The sequence below is a fragment of the Micrasema longulum genome, unplaced genomic scaffold (genome assembly GCF_059751315.1).
Source record: "Micrasema longulum isolate JH-2025_06_02 unplaced genomic scaffold, ASM5975131v1 h1tg002943l, whole genome shotgun sequence".
In the NCBI taxonomy this organism is placed as follows: Eukaryota; Metazoa; Arthropoda; class Insecta; order Trichoptera; family Brachycentridae; genus Micrasema; species Micrasema longulum.
Genome location: NW_028280060.1, coordinates 61,173 through 81,243, shown reverse-complemented (window position 1 = coordinate 81,243; position 20,071 = coordinate 61,173). Strand labels below are relative to the sequence as shown.

The 20,071-nt window shown below is 31.4% G+C and overlaps 1 protein-coding gene across 2 annotated transcripts in view; it reads right to left on the bottom strand.

Annotated features, from left to right (window-relative positions):
* LOC148271309 (lachesin-like) overlaps positions 1–20,071 on the bottom strand; it is a 58,048-nt gene that overhangs the window by 3,338 nt on the left and 34,639 nt on the right. Inside the window, exons 3-9 of one of the 2 annotated variants that reach the window (XM_088241542.1) lie at positions 17,722–17,929; positions 16,228–16,383; positions 13,949–14,077; positions 13,060–13,197; positions 12,187–12,336; positions 11,813–11,875; positions 4,417–4,497 (exon numbers count right to left, since the gene is read on the bottom strand). In XM_088241542.1, coding sequence (XP_088097668.1) covers positions 4,417–4,497; positions 11,813–11,875; positions 12,187–12,336; positions 13,060–13,197; positions 13,949–14,077; positions 16,228–16,383; positions 17,722–17,929 — 925 coding nt within the window. The remainder of the gene's footprint in view (positions 1–4,416; positions 4,498–11,812; positions 11,876–12,186; positions 12,337–13,059; positions 13,198–13,948; positions 14,078–16,227; positions 16,384–17,721; positions 17,930–20,071) is intronic. The other variant, XM_088241543.1, reaches the window with a different exon arrangement.

The window sequence follows — 20,071 nt, the reverse complement described above, 5'->3', positions numbered from 1 at the left end:
TTAAAATTTTCTTCATCTATGTTGTAATATGTAAATTTAAAATCTAACTTAAAGCCTAAAAAAATATTTCTCAATAGTTCCAAATGCAAGCATTATGACTACCCATCCTTGATTACGCTGATGTTTTCTTAACTGATTTAAGCAATAAACTGCTTGATAACTCGAATGACTTCAAAATGCATTCATTAGGTAAATGTTTGTTCCTAGGAAATGGTTAAAAATTAAGCAGCAAAGAGGCTATCACATCTTCATTCGTCACAATAGATCTTTACAGGTCGCAGTGACGTCAGGAGCTTGAATAGCACTGACCCCTACCTCTAAGAAAAAGAATCACACCCTCTTACTGTTTTCACTATACTTCATTGTCCTAAAGCTCCAATATACCTCCGTGAAATTTTTCACGCTTATCAGTCCATGGTTTACGTCTTCGTACTCATTCTCAAAGCAACCTCTTAATCCCCATCCATAATTTCTCCATCTCTGTCTCCGGGTTTCCCAAACTACGTTCCGCGGAACACCAGAGTTCCGCGGAGCCTCAACAGGTGATATAAAACAGGTGTTCGAAAATTGAAACAAGAAGACGGGAAAACATAAAAAAAAATAAACCTACTCTTAATGAAGTCGAAATTGGTTCTTTATAAAAAGGGAATGTTTTATGTATGAAAAAACTGTAATAAAAGAAATGGCTTGCCAAAAATTAGGTGCACTGAAAATGTGTTGGATAAAAAACGCGTCGTAATCGTTTATGTCTTTTGTTAATAGATTTTTATATATTTGTGGGTGTCTGTTTTATTTCATTGATTTAATAAAAAATAATATGCTTAAAGTAAGTTTGGATTCAAACAGAAGTTGGACCCCGTACATTGTAATAAAACAATGAATGTTTTTCAAAAAATAGAATATTCTCTTAAAGTACACCGCCAACACATGTTTAATAATTTGTCTCACTCTGTTTCATTGAAATATTGCGTATTGTATCTTTTTCAACTTACTTTTAAATGTACCCACACTTAAGATAATATTTAGTTTTATATAAAATATCCTTACATTGTATAATATTCACCAGTCTGAAGATGCCAATTAGAGGGTGGAAGCGCTAATTGGTCAAATAAATAAGTGGAAGTGTACCAAGTATTTTTTTAATTAATAATTTACATGTTAATATAAGTTATTACATCATTTTCAATAAATAATTTAACTAAAACCTTTTATTGGTTTCTCTACTGGATATTTAATTTCAATATACATCATGATCATCATTCTCTTTCCGCACCTTATGGTGCAAAGGGCACTGCATTGGTGCACCAATCGCAGCGTGTCTAGATTTTTTTTGTTACATGAAGGAAAGATGATCAGTCTTACGCTTCGGGTACCAGTCAAGGGACTATGAAATATTGTAGAGTAAAAACACTGTTTTAAATAAATATTTCATATCAACCATGTCAAAAATCAAACCCGAGACCTATTGAATGGTAGGCAAACGCGTTGACCATTACACCACGAGGCTTACAAACTTATAAACAATAAAAAACATTTATTTATTCTAATATTTTGAGTTTGTCCTAATGTTTGTAGACAATCACTGTATTTCACCCCCTAAGGTGTCATTAGGATTAACTAAACATAAAACAAACAGGTCCAAAAAAAAGTCTAGAAATTCAAAAATTGTTATCGGGCGTTTCAGCTCTTTAATTTCAATAAAATAAACATGTTCAAACATGGGCAAAATGGTAAATATCATTCAGTACATAAAATGGCCACTTACACAAGCCAATGACACGTCATCAGCCCTGTAAATGCCTAGACTTCCTTATTCTTTTCTATAAAATATTTTCCATCCCTGTTGTAACTTTTTTATTTATTTATTAATTAAAAAAAGCCTACTTATATATTTATGATTCATTCCAACTACGATTTAAGCAACTTGTTACCAAAATTATACCGAACGGAGGACATCGGAAAAGTGCTAAAAAATCTACCTGACATGAAATAAAAAATCTAAAATATTTTTTCCAAACATATTAAATATCTAGCCCTATGTTATATATTAAAAAATAAAGCCTAATATTATGCAAGTAGAGCTATGGCAAAATTTTTAGAAAGTGGTTCGATATAGGCTACTACTAACCTAACCTAAAAAATTAGCTTAGTATTCCGTTAAAATATTCGGATTTGCAAGTGTTTCGCTGCTGCAAAACTTTGGAAAACCCTGCCTTAACTCATATGGTGTCAGTACGGCTCGACTGTAGAATCATCTCACATCCATTATCAAAGATGTTTCTACAATAGCTTAGTTTAAAGCACGCCTGAAGAAACATCTCCTTTCTCTTCTTTAATCTCTCAATTTTTCTTCTTCCTTAATTCCCTTCTATTTTTATATCTCTTATATTATTTCCGCAAAAGTTTTGAAACCAAAATATATAAACAAAATCGTTTATTATATTGGTTGGTTGAAATAAATTGCCACTGGGCTATTAGCCCACCAATATGCAAATATGAATGTAAAAAAGTTTAATAAATAAATAATAAGTGATGTCCCATCTCTGTTGCAATCAATTTTTTTTCATGTTCCCAACCGTGTCACCAGAAGTCAAAATCTGCTATTTATAAAATCTTCTAAGAGCAACTTTGGTTTTTATGCCCCAATGTCCAGAATGTGTAGATTAGTCAATTCATCAAACGACTTGGAATTTTTTGGGATAGATCTTCCGGCTTTTCGTAGATCTCTTCGTGACTAAACAGTGTGGGATGAAGTTGGATTGGCATGGTTTAGCTCAAAGTTTTAGGTCGTTCGTTTTTTTTAATATATTGTATACAATTATTGTTTTGCCCTTGTTTGTCTTTTCTAAATAATTTTATGTTCTTTTTGTACAGTTTTTTGCATTTATGTTTCTTTATGTAACTGTTGTAATTGGCTTAGGCCATATATAAAATAAATAAATAAATAATCAAATAAGAAAACGAAATTAATGGCTTGTTAAAATGTGAAATAAATTTAATTCTGTAATGATTGTAATAATTCGTATAGGATCAAGGTAGAGTTGAGAATATAAAATAGTATTAACTCAGTTTTAGAACTTCCATATTTATTCCTACATGAATATATTTCTTCAACGAATCTTACCCTAAATATTATTAAATATTTTGAGATAACCAATCACCGAGTTTTCTATGTCTACCGGTTTTAAAACGCACCCGTCTCTTTGCCAGGACACCAATTAAACCAACATGGAAAACCCTATTCAAACCTTCGCCATAGTTGTTGCACAAAAATATAAAACCAACATTTTATCCATTTTAATAAGCAACATGCAATGATTAGGTTATGAAAATATTTTATGTTGTTGGAAAAATAGCGGTCAAAGAGAGGGAGGGTATGAATAAGAGGGAGTGAGTTTAATAAGTAAAGGGTGACCATTACATTGGAACAACGTTTAATGGGCTATATTGAAAGATTGTTAAATTATTGATCAAAGAAGCATTATTTTTTAAAGCTTTCTATATTATTTTTTTTAAACCTTTATTATTTGTATGTAAAATTTTAACTCCTGTGTCTTTATTAAATACCCTTCTTTCATCCCTTCCTCTCTTTTGTCAACTTTTTCTCCCTCAACATAAAATGTTTTCACAACTTAATCACTGTATGTAAGGGTTGCTTATTAAAATGCGTGGTCTGTTGGTTTTCTATTTTTGTGCTAAAACTATGGGAAGGTGTATAGTAGAATTTGTATGTTGGTTTAATAGGTGTCCTGACGAAGAAACGGGTTCGTTTCGAAACCGGTAGATAAAGAAAAGTCGATAAATGGTTATGTACAAATATTTAATGACATTTTGTAAAATGATTAACCATAAAGTTAATGTTCACAATAATAAAGGATTCAGCTCTTTTACTTCACTAAAATCAACAGATGAAAGAATTGAAGAAATATGGATGTTTAAACATAGAAAAAATGATGAATGTTGAAAAACCAAGTAAACCACCCAACGACAGGTCATAAGCCCTGTAAATGCCTAGACTTTCATATTCCATTCTCTAGAGTGTTTTCCAGCCCTGTTGTGATTTGTTAAACAAAGTAAATGTTTTAAATATGAAGAATGTTAACCTTTTTTTCTATACGTTTAAATTAAATCATTTTATATCTTTTCTAATTTGTTTATTAAAGTTTTTTATAAGTAAAATGTATGGTTTTTGCTAAAAATCACCTAAAAATTTTTGCTATTCAGCAATCTTTGCACTGGTTTGGTCAGTTCCAACTTTTATGGTTCTTATTTTATATTTTCTGTTTAACATTTACCATATTATGTCTTAATAAAATTTGAATAACCAATTTTCGCTTTACATACTTTCACGGTAAACTTTCAAAATAACATGGGAATTTTAAAACTCCATAAACGAAATGATTATATTATACAGACCTGCATTTTTCCATTCCTTGGTCTCGTAATCTCCAACGACGTTGTTTTCGGCAGAAAGCGGTTTCCAGTTTTTACGATGATCTAAAAACACATGGGGAATAATAATAATATCATGGTGTCTATTATGTTATAGTTAATTTTTTTTTAATTTACTTATAGGTTTTTCATTACACATTCTTTGAGACATAAGTCCCAACTCCATAGGACTAAACGTCCTGAATTGAGTTGGGAAAAGCCATAAATTGACACAGACTCATATAGTATCTGATAAATCCAACAAAAACCCTAATTATACTTGTTGGTGGTAAAAAAACGTATTTAAAAGTAAACTTTTCCACACGTTCTCTTTTCTAAATAGATGGTTCAGAAATTCCATTTATGACTTCAGTCAAAAACTTAGGTATTATCATTCATGAGCATTGAGGGTGACACGATCAAGTTAACGAAGTTAGTCGTAAACTTTATAGCAGTTTGCACTTACTTAAAAGATTACAGAATTTCTTGCCAAATTATTTTAAGCAAACATTAGTCCATAGCTTACTTTTTCCGGTCCTTGACTTTGCAGATGTATGTTACCCAGATGCTAACTCTAAATTGATCTTCACGAATTCGACCACATAACCGAATATCGCACGCAACTTCAATGGCTCCAGTATCAGGCATAGAATAAACATTTACATTTTCTTCTTCACAATATTTTAAATAATCCCATTTCGCCTGTTTGTCTGAAAGGGCTCTTCCAACCACTATCACAACGCGGACTATCCCTTCGTCCTAGTAACGAAAGAACCTTTTGAATACCCTTTCATCGCTCTATTTTCTTGCCTCCTCTTTTACAATAGTAGTTGCTCAATTGAGGAATAATCTACTCACTTATTTTAGAGACGCCCTTTTTTAATTACATTTTAGTCAAAATTGAAATGTCGCTATCTAAATATTTGAATTGTTCCTTCCTTCTTCTTTTCTTCCCTCCCCTTTTCTCTCTTCATCGTTTAATGTTTTTTTTTTTTTTAAGTTTTTTTTTGGTTTTTAATTATGTATAAAATCATAAAATTAAATATGTCCATGTATTTGTAATTTTCTTAAACTGAACGGTTTGGGTAGATAGGAAAAAATTGCCTGAAGGCAATATACCCGCCCTGATATGTATATATATATTGTATATGTATAAAAAGTGTTAAATAAGTAAATAAAAATATCATGAAAAATATTATAAAAGATCAGAAACATAACAATAATAATAAAAAAACAAATATACGGCACATCAATACGTTAAACAGTAAACTCAAACATTCGGAAAATCATCAAGAAGCAACAGTATTACAAAAAATTCTATTACGGCATTCTTCCTGAGGATAGGCAGAGGATCCCCTCCGGTATGCCACACAAGTATATAATTATTAAAATGCTTTATTTTCATGAAAACTGCTAAAATCTACTACATTTTTGTGGTAAAAGATTTCTCTACTTAGTCGACTTCGTGATGTCTACCTGCCAAGCAAGAGGTCTCGGATTTGATTCCCGACATGATTAATGTGAAATACTTATTTAAAAAACCAATGTTTAAACACTAAAATATATCGTTATCCCTGAACTGGTGGTACCTGAAGCGTTAAATTAATCATCTTTCCTTCATGTAACAAAAATGATAAAGATACCAATTGGTGTACCAAACAGTGCCCTATTAACCATAAGTTGACGAAAGAGAAAAAAGATTTCTAGTCAAAGACAAGTCTTTTTGGCGGTGCCCACATACACGAAAATTTTGCTGGTTGCCAAACAAGAAAAGCTGCCAGAGGAAGCTCTTTGTAATCTGGTAGCCTTAGCAACTTTGTGCTGAAAGTAGGTAATCATGTAATAGCTTAATTTTATGATTTATTTTTCTTAAGTGTATTTTTGTAATTATATTTCTATGTAAATTAATATACTCGTATGTATGGAAAAATATTTAACAAATAAAAAAATTAATCCAGAAATACTTAATACGTACTTCATTAAATTGATAAAAAGAGGGAATAGTACTTTTTACTGACTGTTTTAAGGCGGACGTTTTTGCATGCAGTGTATAATAATTGTTATAAATTATGGAAAAAATAATTATTTAACAGCATGTCTATATCCTTTTTTAAGGTCTGGACTTCAACCGTTTGCTTGTGGTTACACGATGTTACATCATGGCGTGTAAAGCAATTTTGCAGCACAGCTTTTTAACAATGAATTAATCATAATTTAATGATACTCGTAATATTACAAACGATTTTGGATTTCAAAATAATTTTTGTATTTAGATTTTTACTGCGTAATTATAAGGATACTGTTTTCGAATATAAAAACTTTTTACAAATCAATAATTATTATTTTCCAATCAGGATGTTTTTGATTAACTTCATGAAATTGGCATGACAAAATACGATAAATAATTAATAAACTGATAAGTCATTTTGAATCGAGGTAAGTATCTTTGACAAACCAATCAAATAAACAAATTTAGTTGACAGCAACAATGGTGTGTTATTGCAGCTTGCGGTCGGTGCAATTTCCTAAACAATTAATTTCATTTTAATCAATTGAGGCTCAATATTCATTGTTTGCAGTTGAACAATATTTGGCGCACTTCCAAATCATTTATGGAAATTGATACAATCTATTTGTTCCAGTCGAGCAAAAAGGATTTACCTAACACGCTCTCATTCGGTGAATTGGGAACGTAGGGTACGGAACAAGAGAAATGTATATGCTCTAGATTTATTATTAAATGAGGAAAAACTTAAATTATTTGAAATAACGTAAAAACATCACATTGAGAAATTTTCGCACTCTAGAAATAACAGTAATACCATTTAGGTTTCTTTTTTTTATCAAATCAATACTTTTCTATGAGGTTAAGAGAACTGCAATACAATTTCGATGCATATATGAGCATTTTAAATTTCTTTAAAAACTTTTTAAAAAACATTTAATTATTCGCAATAAATGTTATTTCAATTGAAGTTGAGAAAAACACCTAATCAAAACTATCTCAAAGAGGCGAGCCTAATGGATCGGCCACATTTTACGCCATGGGGGTCTCCTGCATGATATCATACAGGGAATGGCTGAGGGGACAAATCACAGAGGGCGCCCCCGACGAGAGTATTTGGAGCAAGTGTGCGAGGATTTAAACTGCGCCTCATATACCGAGTTGAAGAGGGCTGCAGAGAATAGAGTCCAGTGGAAAACGAGATCCAGGACTTTGCTGCAAACTTATCTCCAAGATTGAAACTGCGAAGAAGAAGAAAATTTTGTCCATTTTAAATCGTAGTTTTCAATATTAAAATATTCGGTGTAAACAAGTTTTTTTTTTAATGTAAAAATGAGCACAAAATCATTATCATAATCATTATCATTCCCTTTACTCACCCAATGGTGCATAGGACACTGAATAGTAAAACTATTGCAGAGTATTTTGATCATTTCTGTTACATGAAGGTAGAAGATCAGTTCCAGTGTGAAAAAACCCTTTTAAATCAATATTCGAACAAGAATTCTATAAAAATCGAACCCCAAACCTCTTGCATGATAGGCAAACGCGTTGATTATTTTTTTTAAATAAATGAGCACAAAAAAAAGCAAAATGCTAAATATCATTTGGAAGAAAATTTTCTGATTTGCTTCTGCGTAACGTTGTTACACTTATTATTTTATATGATTACAAGACTTCAAAATGGAATGTCAAGTAAACGAAAGTGAGCATTTTCAACGCTTCTTTGTGTTCACGTTCAATCGAAGGAATAAAGCTGCCAAAGTTGCTCGCGATATTTGCTCAGCGTACGGAGAGAATGCTACGAATTATTGATTTATTTGACGGACTTGTGCAGTCCATTCTAACGATGGTAAATACAATATCTTATAATAAATACAGGCACTGATAAAATAAAATACAACTAAATAAAATTAAGGCTAGGATAAAAATATAAAAAAATTACTACCTCAAGACAAGATCCGGTCTATCCCAGTGATTTTTAAAATCTATAAATACTTTCACCAAAAAAGTCCAGATCTTGTCTCAAGTTTAAAATACGACACAATCGGGACATTGGTGCATGCAGGCCATAGTTTTTGCTGTGTTGATCGAGGAACAGCACATTATTATTTCGCAGCCGGCGGATTAGAACATTGAATGCCACTTTTTCCAGTAACGATGGTACATCAACTAAGCCATTCAGTAAATTAAAAATAAATATGGAGTCAATTTTATTTCTACGTTTTTGTAAACTTGAGATATTTGACATTGACTCCATTTCTCCGTAAGTGTAGTCTCCCCTCTCGAGGCCGATCATCCATGGTACTTTTCTTAGCAAACGATGTTGCACCGATTCGATATGATTTATCCGGCCAACATAGAAAGAAGACCAAATCACGGATGCATATTTTAAAAGAGGACGAACAAGTGAGCAATTAGTGTTTTAACCGTTTATTGGCTTATTTGTCGTTATTTTCTTGTTTTAATTATGTCCTTTTGTTCTCTTCGTTCGAAAAAAAGGGACACAACTTATGTTAACGCGCAATGGAAGATTTAAAATATATTTATAACAAACAAACCATCACGCCGTTTCCCCGTAGGGGTAGGCAGAGAGGATAGAACAACATATCACTCTATCTTGGCATACAGACCTCGCTTCCTCTACATTCATACATCTTCTCGTGCACGCACGCCGATTATTCCTACTTTTGACATGTCCATCTTCAAGTATTTGATGGACTCTCTCGTGCCATGTCGTTCTCGGCCTTCCTCGTTTTCTGCATCCATCAACACTCGCATCGTAGATCCTTTTAGCCGTTCTTTTGTTGTCCATTCGCTCTACATGTCAAAACCAACGCAGCACCCCTTTTTTGATTCTGTCGATAATGCATATCTCAGCCTTACACAGTTCACGGATCTCGACATTTGTGCACCTATCATACATCGTTTTGCCACACATTCGCCCGAGGGATCGCATTTCGACAGCATTTTACCTACTTTCATCATAATTTTTCCAATTCCATTTTTCGCTCCCATACATTAGAGTTGGCACTAGAACTCCGTTGTGAACTGCTAGTTTAGCCCCCTGAGATAAACATTTGTTTGCCAAAGTAGATTTCAGTGCACCGTTCACCCTGATCCCGGCACTCACCCTCCTTTCAATATCGTTCTTGGTCTTTCCATCCCTCGTAAACATACTTCCCAGATACACAAATTTATCTACCTGATTCAGAATATCTCCGTTCACACTGATCTCACATTTAGTTGTATTTTCATCCATCTCGAAAACCATCACTTTCGATTTATCAACATTCATAAGCAAATCGCTTGCATACATCGTAGACTTTTGTTACCAAGAATTGCAGGTCTTTTTTGCTGCTAGCAAGAAGCACGGCATCATCCGCATACAGAAGACAGCTAACAGTTATACCACTCATTTTTGCTCCTGTTTTTAAATCTTTCAGTTCTTTCATACAGTTATCGATGTTTATGTTGAACAACATTTATTATTATCATAATGCATGAAGTCAATCTTAAAATTATCGAAAGTATTTAATTTTGAATTTTATTCGCATACGTATCTTTGCAGATCAGTTAAATAATGTTTTAAAATATTTTCTCTGCAAAAATTCGGATATTTATCCATTGAATCTATCAAGTGCAACCAATTGCCTCAAGCAGTACTACAAATTCTCAAAAAAATCCTATCAAGTCAGCAAAATCTTATTCCCCTTCTAAAGGTCGTTTGCTGAGCTGTGAAAGATTCAGTTGGCCAGCAATCCGGATATGTACATGGTGTTTCGAAACAAATCCGAAAACTTCATAAAACCATTTCTAATAAAAATGAAAACAAATAACTTTTTTACTGTTTTTTTTAGTTTAAGACAATTCGAACATGATTATAATACCAGAGAAAAGGTTTGAAACAGGCTTTTATTTATAAAAAAAAGCACAAAATTCAATTTCAGTAAAAAATTATTAGGATATGGAAAAAAAACATTTATTATGAAACAAATTAACCAAATTTTAAACTTATATAAGTGCAACAGTAATACAACATGCAATATATGAAATACAATTTAAAAAATTTCATTATTAGAGCACACATAAAAATATATTTATGGGTACCACATTTCAAGATTTTTAAAAGCCTTAAATGTTTCAATTATTTTGGAAAGATCTCGATTAAAAGTGTGTCTTATTTAATTTATTTCAATGCAAATTCAAATGCAATATCACGAAAGGAGCCTTTGCGCTGGTTTGGAAACGAAGAGCGAATGCATAACGAAATAACGGCTAAAAATATTTAAAATCCAAATATTGATAGATGCAGAAATAGATTAAGTCCAAAAAAGACGTGGCATGACCAAATCCAACAAATGCTTGAAGATGAACATGCCAAAAGTCAGAATAATTGGCGCGCGTGCGTGAGAAAATATATGAACGTAGATGAAAAAAAATGTAAAAAAATGTAATGAAGCGAGGTCTGCGTGCAAAGATAGAGTGCTGTGGCGTTCTATATTATCTGCCTATTCTTACGGGGAAACGGCATAATGGTTTGTTGTTGTTGTTTTTTTTTTGCATTTCCGTAAAGTAATGTTTCTAAAAAAAACCTCATTGCTGATACTCAAACTGATCTGCCATACCAATCAAGTTTTCGGGCTACCATCCCCTTTATTACACACCAATGTGAGATTTTTGTTTTTTTTATAAATACCGTGATATATTATGTAATAAAAAATGCAACAAATGTCAACAAAAAAAATGTAAATAAAAAATAAAAAAAACTACTAAAAATACTGAGGGACTAGTTAGCCATAGATTTGGTGTGGTGCGAATGATGTCTGAGTGTGGAGGTGTTTGTATATAAATGCAAGTATACATTTATGGAAGAGTTGATTGATGGTTAACACAGGGAATTTAAAGAACAGTGTATTTGATAGATAACTATTGGTTCTTTGTTGATTATTCTAATTATTGTACTTTATGCTTGAAATAAAGATTTAGTTAGATATTGCTACTGCACCCTAACTGATTTTTTTTACAATATTTTTTTTTTGTAAAAATATTAGTAGAATGGCAGAATTCCTAGGCTTCACTAGTCAGGGGCGTAAAATATTGCAAACAGTTTTTTTTTTTCTCCAAATCGTTTGTATTATGTACAATTATTTTATGTAGTTGATTTTGCGTGATGATAATTTACTTTACATTTTTTTAAATACAAAGTTAAAATATTTTTTTGATTTGAGTGTTTATCTTATTTTTTTAATTGAGATTTATGTAATTGTTTTACATACGTGATCATGTGGGATACGTTTTTAAAAATTCACAGATAATTCTGAAACACGCTGTAGACTCAATCCGACCCTGATGGAATTATTCAAATGTACTGACCTTTTTTCTTGTTGGAGTCCGAAGCCGCAGTGGGAGGGGTCACGGTGGAAGGGGCGGGTATTTCTGCGAACAAAATGGACCACAAATACTGTCAACAAATAATATTGATAAAGTTAGACCTGATTCCGATCAGTTCTGGCTTTTATTTTTAATATTGAAGAAGAAAAATATTGCGAATCGAAATAGAAATTTCATTAATAAATGTCAATATCATCCTTCCATTCTTTTGACGTTTTAAAAATGTTTACTGTTTTATCAATATTTAATGTTTCTAAAATATGAAAGCGGCTATATTTAAACACGATTAATAACACCTGTTATTCATAAATGTTGCTTTCTGTAATGTATTTTACTAAAAATCGTGGTTATCTTACCATCAAGTCTGATGACGCCATCCGTTTCTCCCAGAGAGTTTTTGGCCACACACTTGTAAGAGCCAAAATCTCTTGAAGAGACGCTTCTTATCTTCAGCATCATGTAACGATTGTACCCACTGTCCATTGAAACTGTCTCGTACTTATCTCCTGGACAAATGAAACAGTTGTTATTCACTGATATGTGAATCAATTTATTTATTTGATAGCGTTTTAAAGCTTATTATAACGTTTATTTTTATTTATTGCTTACAAACTGTTTAAAATGCATTGCAAATGATCATCTGTACCCGAAATAACAGTTCGCTGTACCTATGACTTCTACAAAATTAGTGGAATTTTTCTAAACATATGGAGGCTCTATTTTTTAAAACAGTGGGCATGAAGCAGTGATAAATAAATCAAAACAATTGTGAACTAGGAATTATACAAAATGTTTTTGATCCGGTCGACCAGAGAAATTAGCGCTTGTTGAACATCAAATAAAAAAACCCATACCCCATAAATGGTAGATCAAAACATTACTAAATTAGTCTAGCTAAAAGTTACTGAATACCATTAGCACTTCAACAATTATAATAAATATAGGGAAAGCGCATAAATCAGATTGCTGGTAACAGATATTACGCATTATTTCAAAATATAATTTTATAAATCGGACGGTTGTAGTATTTTGCAATGCAAATTAAACTTTTGACATCACTGAGACCTGTATAGATCTATTATGATGAAGATGATAACAATATAGTACGATTTTGAATTTTATAAGGTTCAACAAGCAACGACTGTAGTACAAATCATACTATTAACTTGCCATAGTTATAACAACCAAGAAAACGCTATCAGACCATGAAAATCTGTTAAGACTCTTACCAGATATGATCATATCTCCTCGCTCTGTCGTCCAGTAATTTATAGAAGCTGGGTATGCTTCTGTATGACACTCAAGTGACACGTCTTGTCCTAAATATGCACCTTCCAACTGGTTTGGGATTGAGAGCATTGGTGGAACTAGAATCAAAAGAATAACCTAGCACTTTATTTCCCCATTTATCCGTTATAATTATTTTATTGTTGGAATCTGCGTATTGAGTATGGTAACACTGGAGTTAATAGAACAGTTTGTTTTTATTTGGAAAATATGAAAACAACGCAGTTATACATAATATATAATAACTCCTGTACCGTAATTTAAGTGCATTTGTAAAAAATTTTCTTTGCCATTAATCGACCCATTTAAAGCATTTGTAGGTTAGGTTTATACATTTTTTTAATTATATGATTTCTATTTTATCACAAAAATGAGTTTTAATAACGACTCATAAAAAAAATCTAAAATGAGTTTCGTTCCTTTTTATTTAACAATCAATAGGGTAATTAGAGTTTTAAAAATGGTATTGTTTCGTAGCCCAAGGGGCTTAAAACTGGTGAATAACCTCAATAACAGAAAAAAATCAATTAGAAATAAAGTTTTTTCTTGATTTTTATGCCGTACATATGTCTTTTGCAGTTTTGTAACCCAGAAAAAATAATCTGCTCCTGAACAGCTATGAAAGCCTTAAAAATGAGATGTCATATTTATTTACAAAGTTGTACACAGAATTTTGTATTGTTAAGAAAGAGCGCTTCTTTTTTTAATCATTACATTAGTGCAATTGTATTATGATATGCATTATTATTCAACATTTAAACCTTCGTGTCAAACTGTTTACCCCACTGTTACCCTACTCAGATTCATTTCATTCAAATTATGAATTCTTACATTGCACCATCAGCATTACTCTCTTGCTTATAGAAGGAGGAACTCCATTTGATGCTATGCATAAGTAAGCTCCCATATGAAGTCGGGACACTTTGGTTATAGATAGCACTTCTCCGTCAACTACATTAACTGAAAATAGAAAGATATTTTGTAAAACAAACATAGTAAAACACTTAAATGGCTTCATAAATTGAAGAATATTCTGAGGTTTTAACAAAAACAAAACTGTTTCAACATTTACAAATATCTCACAGGTGAATGAAGAAACATATGAAAATTGGAAATGTGGAAAACAAGCATAGAAGCAAAAACAAAAGGTAGCTGGATTCGATCATAGACAAAATTGTAAATGTTTGACAAAGTGTAGTGTTCACTTGAACTAGCTTACGATAGCTCAGAAGACATGTAAACAGAAATAGAAAAGATTTAAAAGTCCACTGCCCACACGCAACCGCAACTGTTATACAGTTCTATAGCTCAATCACAGATGTTTAAAACGTTGATAAGAAGTCTTTAGCCAACTTGATCGATAACAGGAGAAGTGGATTAGTTTATTGTGGTCAAGTGGGTAAGCGCCAAACGTCAAAATCAACCTGAGTCGTGGTTTGTATAATCTGCACGAGTTTCGGTTTATCCGTTTGTCGTTTATCGTTTATTTCGCACGTTGCAAGGTTATCTTTCTAAAAGAACTTATTAGGGAAATATCACAAACTACGCAAAGCGATAAAAATATATGAAAATCAATATGAATATTGTGTAGAAATGTTTTTATACATAAATTTAAGAAATACATTTTTTAAAATACGTCACTAGAAAAACGCGACATGTTTGGTCTTGATGGTTGTGATGTCAAGATTTGTGACAATTTTCTTAACAAATTTGAATGGTCATGAACAAATAAACATTAATCGTGACGTATTAGGGGCGCGGCCAATGAAATTACCGTTTTTGAGGGAATTTGAAATTACAAATTTAAAATGCTACTTATAAGTAACATTTTTTTTTACTGGATAGTATTTTATGCTACTTTATTACCGTAAAAATGTAAAAAAAGTGATGTTTTCTTATTTCAACTTCATTAAAAAGTATAGGCTTCCCTCTCTGTTGAAATAAATTTAAATATGAATAACTCCCTTGGGAGGAAATCACGCCAATCTGCAAGCATTTGAACATACTCAAACATTGTTGGATAATGAAAGTGTTTAGGTTGTGTGTTTTTTATTTTTTTTATTCTTTTACAATCATATTATTCTAGACTTTGTCTTACTAAATTAATATTTACAATTTTTTTTTTTATTTCAGCATCAAATTGATTTACAAATATACTTGTATCATTGTAAAATGCGCAAAAACAATTATAATACTATAAAACAATTTTTTTTTGGTGTATTTTCCATTATTAACAATTATAATAATGAAACGACGCCAAATATCGTCATTTGGAAAACGAAAATACTAGCGAAAAGTATTGCCACGCATGAGTTTAAAGTATGGCAATATTTAAAAAAATATAATAACTCCTAGTTGACAAATTTTAACCGATGTTCCATTAGAAACGCTAAAATGATAAACAATCGCGGTGAGATGCTTTTATCGCGTTGATTATTACCGACTAGTGCGGCGATTGTGATTGAGCAACTGGAGAACTGGTTAACAGTGCATGGAGAAAAGTTAACTAAATCAATGTAAAGGAATAAAAATTCTATCCAGATTAACGAAGATGACAAGGATGCTTGTATGTACAAAGGTCTACATGTCATCTCCTCGCCTGTGATTACGTCAATGTTTCTGATTTTAATAAACCAAATTTATATATAAAAAAAATATCATGAGATTCGAGGGTGTTGTAATCCAGCATTAATGATGGATACAAAAAATAATTAATTTTATATTCTTAAAAATATAAGTAGCGTAAATATATATATTTAACTTTCTCTATTTTAAGAATGGGGTTGGACTCAGTTGGGTTCCAAATTATGGAACAGGATTTTAGTACGCTGCGGACAAGTGCATCATACAATGTAAATACTGCAGTTATATTATTGAAATATCTAGTTTCGAAGTACAAATCCAAGTTTAAATGCATTGACTTTCGTATTCGAAGATATTTGTATTGATTCATGAAATTGGTTGTTCAAATATCAAATACGATTTTCAAGAATCAGGGGTTTTGAGATAAATCTCTCTTTTCGCGAAAAATTATCATTTTTCAATATCTAGAGAAATTCATGTTAAAACCTCAGAATACAAATGTATTTCTTTATGATTCTTCCACATACCATTGTCACCATTATAGTTTATATCTTCTCCATCTTCTCTCCTCCACATAACGTATGGTTCTGGATATCCGGCGGCTTTGCAGACCAGAGTGATATTGCTAGATTCCCGAACCACGAGGTCAGTAGAAGTCTTATTGTCTATTATGGCCGGCGGAACTGTTAAAAAAACAGAGAAATTACCGACTCATCTTATTTTTAATGTGGCATGAGGCGAAAAGCAACTAGAAATTTTACTGTTTTTTTGTATTGGGTGTTAACATAAGATGTGTCCGTTTTTTTCAAATGAAGAGAACAAGAAAACACAAAAAAATAATACAACAAGTTGGTCAATTAATTAAATGTTGTTTTTAAACATTTAAGTCATATTTGAGTTTTTATTTTAAAATTAAGAACACAAAATTAAGGAAATATTATTTTTTTTCAATATTTTTTCTACAGTACTTGAAGTTCTTGAAAACCTTATATTATAATTTTCTTCACCGTGTAATAATATGTATGTGGGCGAATGTGCATGTGCGTGTGAGTGAATGTGAGTGTGTGTATGTATATAATTATACATGCGTGCGCACGCATGCGCATTTGCATGCACATGTACATGCACTTAATAATAAAAAATGTTTTCTAGACCTTCATTTTTTTTTTTGAAATATATGTTTATTTTGTACGTTAATTATTAATATTTTAATCCCACAGCAAGCATAAGAGGTTGCCTTTTTTTGGTGTGTTATTTCGTTTAGTTTTTTGTTTCTGTACTTTTGCTTCATTATGTATTATTTTGTGTTAACATGTTTTAACTTAAAAGTTTATTTAATATTAAAAAAATCGATTCTATTTTACAGCAAATGAGTCAATAATTCATTGCATCATCACCGTACACTGCTCAAATATCGCGAGCAGCTTTATTTCCACGATTGAACGCCATCAGAAAGAGTTGTTGATCATGCTCACTTTCGTCTACTTGACCTTCCATTTTGAACGTTTGTTAGACTAAAATAAATGTATGTTACCAAAAAGCAAACGCAATATCTTGTAGATCAAATAATTTTCTTTCGACTTACTTTAAATCTTTACTATTTTGGTTTCTCATTTTTTGGTGTTCATTTTTTAATTTAGGAAAAAATGGAAGGAACTCATGTTAAGACATATGAATTCTAAAAAAATGTGTTTTATTTTGACTTGACATTTATTTTGTAGAACTCCATATTATAATTTTAATATTGAGAACATGCATTGATTTAAGTCTAATAAAACAGTTAATTAAATCTTCACATTCGGTTAAAAATGTCTTAACTAGGCGAAAAAGTTGTCTGATTTTTATGTTTGTGTTTAAAAATTAAACAAGTCGTTTAAGAAAACTCAAATCAGTGTTTTATTTAAGTATTAAAATAAAAAAAATGTGAATAAGAGTATTGCTATGCTTTCCATTTTACTAGACAATGTGTGTGAAAAGTCTTGCCATTCAACCGATTCGATAAATTAATGTTAATTTCTTACCTACAACTTGGAGATATCCTTGCCTGGACCGCATCGGGTCTGTGTTGACTTGGCACATGTACCAACCTCTATCACTCTCTTGCACGCTCTTGATGTGGAGGTACCAAGAGCGATGATCATTGTATGATAGGCTGATTCGAGGATTTTGAGATATGATGTTGTGATGTATACTGAGAATGGTTTGCGTGTCAACCTTTACCCACGCCACCTGTACAAAACAAATGAATAAATAAATCAAACATATTCTTTCTTTTACTTTAATCTACTCCTGATAAGGCACTGCATTTATTTTCACTCATGTCCAGACCGAATAAAAAATACAGTTCTCTGAGTGAAAAAGAACCATAATCATAGACGAACGTTCACCTTATTCGTTACTTTAAAAAAATGAAATAGAGTAGAGGATAATCCGCTTCATCCGTTTCGCCTTTTCTAACTCTGTTTTTCAATTTAAAAAATAAATATTTCATTTTGATTTTATCCTGGTTATGTAAAAGCCATGCGGGCGTATAAAGATAATTAATAAATAAATCATATATGTCAATAACATTATTTACAGAGTTTGGTAATCGTCTACGTAAATTCAAATCACGAGTTTAATAAGGATACATGAGGTAAAATTTTACATTTAAATACTAAGAACGGACTTAAATAAAATAACATGAAGATGTATCGCATTCAAAAAAGGTTTAAAAAATTTTACTCCCTAATAAATAATGAAATATGTTTTCAATCAACCTACTTTTTTATTTAAAAAATAAGCAATTGTGTAACATTCTTCCTCCAAAACCCTCCCCTTTCCAAACTCCCACCCCCACCCATTCTCAAACGTAAGATTAATTATTTGTAACCCTATTTTTAGTGCATGTTTGGACGGAGTGGTAATTGCGTCCCCCTATAACTCTCCATGTATTTGATTTATTTTTGTATACTACGGTGAAGGTGAAAGCGTATCTTAGTATTAGCATGTTAGTATAATGATTGTCCTGACAAAGAGACGTGCACGTTTTAAAACCAGAAGATATTAAAAAAATGTGAGGGTTTCGACACTAATATTAATTAACTTTAGTTAAAATGTCAATTATACTAAAACTCCAATTGAAATATCTTAAAAAAACTCAATACTCTTAAGAATACATTTCATATTGAGTTTTGCGCTTTATAAGCATAAACTTTTAGTAACAACGACGTGGAATAATCTCCGCTTGATTTTCATTTGAAGAGATTTTTAATTGATTGTTTTTCCGCAAAAAAATATGCTATTGGCCAGAATATCAAATAAAATTACCTTTAATTGAGGAGGAATTCCGTTAACGAATTCTAAATTTAATTTACGTAAGTTGATTTTTTAATTAGTCATAATGTTGCCAGCATTGTCATTAACCGGCAGGTACTTACCTAATAAAGCAAGTCTCGCTAGGTCAGTATATTTAATTTGTCTAAAACTCGCCATCTCGCTACCGCGCTACTCGCTACCGAGGGTAACTTTTCCAACTTCTTAATTTAATCGCTAAAATGAATATCTCACTTAAGTTGGCGCTTCGGCGGTTCGCAATATTATATTTTCCATTCATTTTGCAGTGATAATGGTGATCAAGATTTATTGTTCCTAACTTGAACAGAAGTGACTGAAAAATATTCGCCACCATTAATATTTTTATTCATTTTTCATTCAACAAAATTGAAACCACAAATACAAATCTTTGCATAAAAGTGGTGGATTATTAATCCACTTAAGATTTTAGTCCGCCTTGTGGTTTCATGATTTTCTTTTCAATTTCGTAATCATTAGATTGGCATGATACTGATTATCCTGCCATCTTCTGACATGAGCCGTGGAGAATTCGGTTAGATGGCCAACAGTGAAACAGGTTTCGCAGGTTCGATTCAAGTAGATATGGTTAATTTGGTAAGTGGCTTTATATGAACATTGAATGAAATAGGAAATAATTTTTTTTTTAAATTTTTTTTTATTAATAAATTTCATAAAAAGTACATGTTTTTGTAAAATTCTGTAACTCTCCAAAAAAAGAGACTAACTCTTGAGACTTACACTGTTTTAGTTGTTTATTTATAGGAGTTTATATATTTTTAAATTCGAGTACATGAAAAAGAAAAATAAAAACATAGGATATATAAAGAAAAAATATAAAACAATTATACATTCATAGTATTTAAAATTTAATGTTATTTTTACACTTATTCAAAAAATTTCTTTAGATTAGCTTTAAATTTATTTATTGACATATTATTTTTTATAGTTTTTAGTTTATTAAGAAGACTATTCTATTTTTTTACACCTTTGAAGGCAAAGCTATTTTGACCACGACATGTATGGAATTTAGGAATT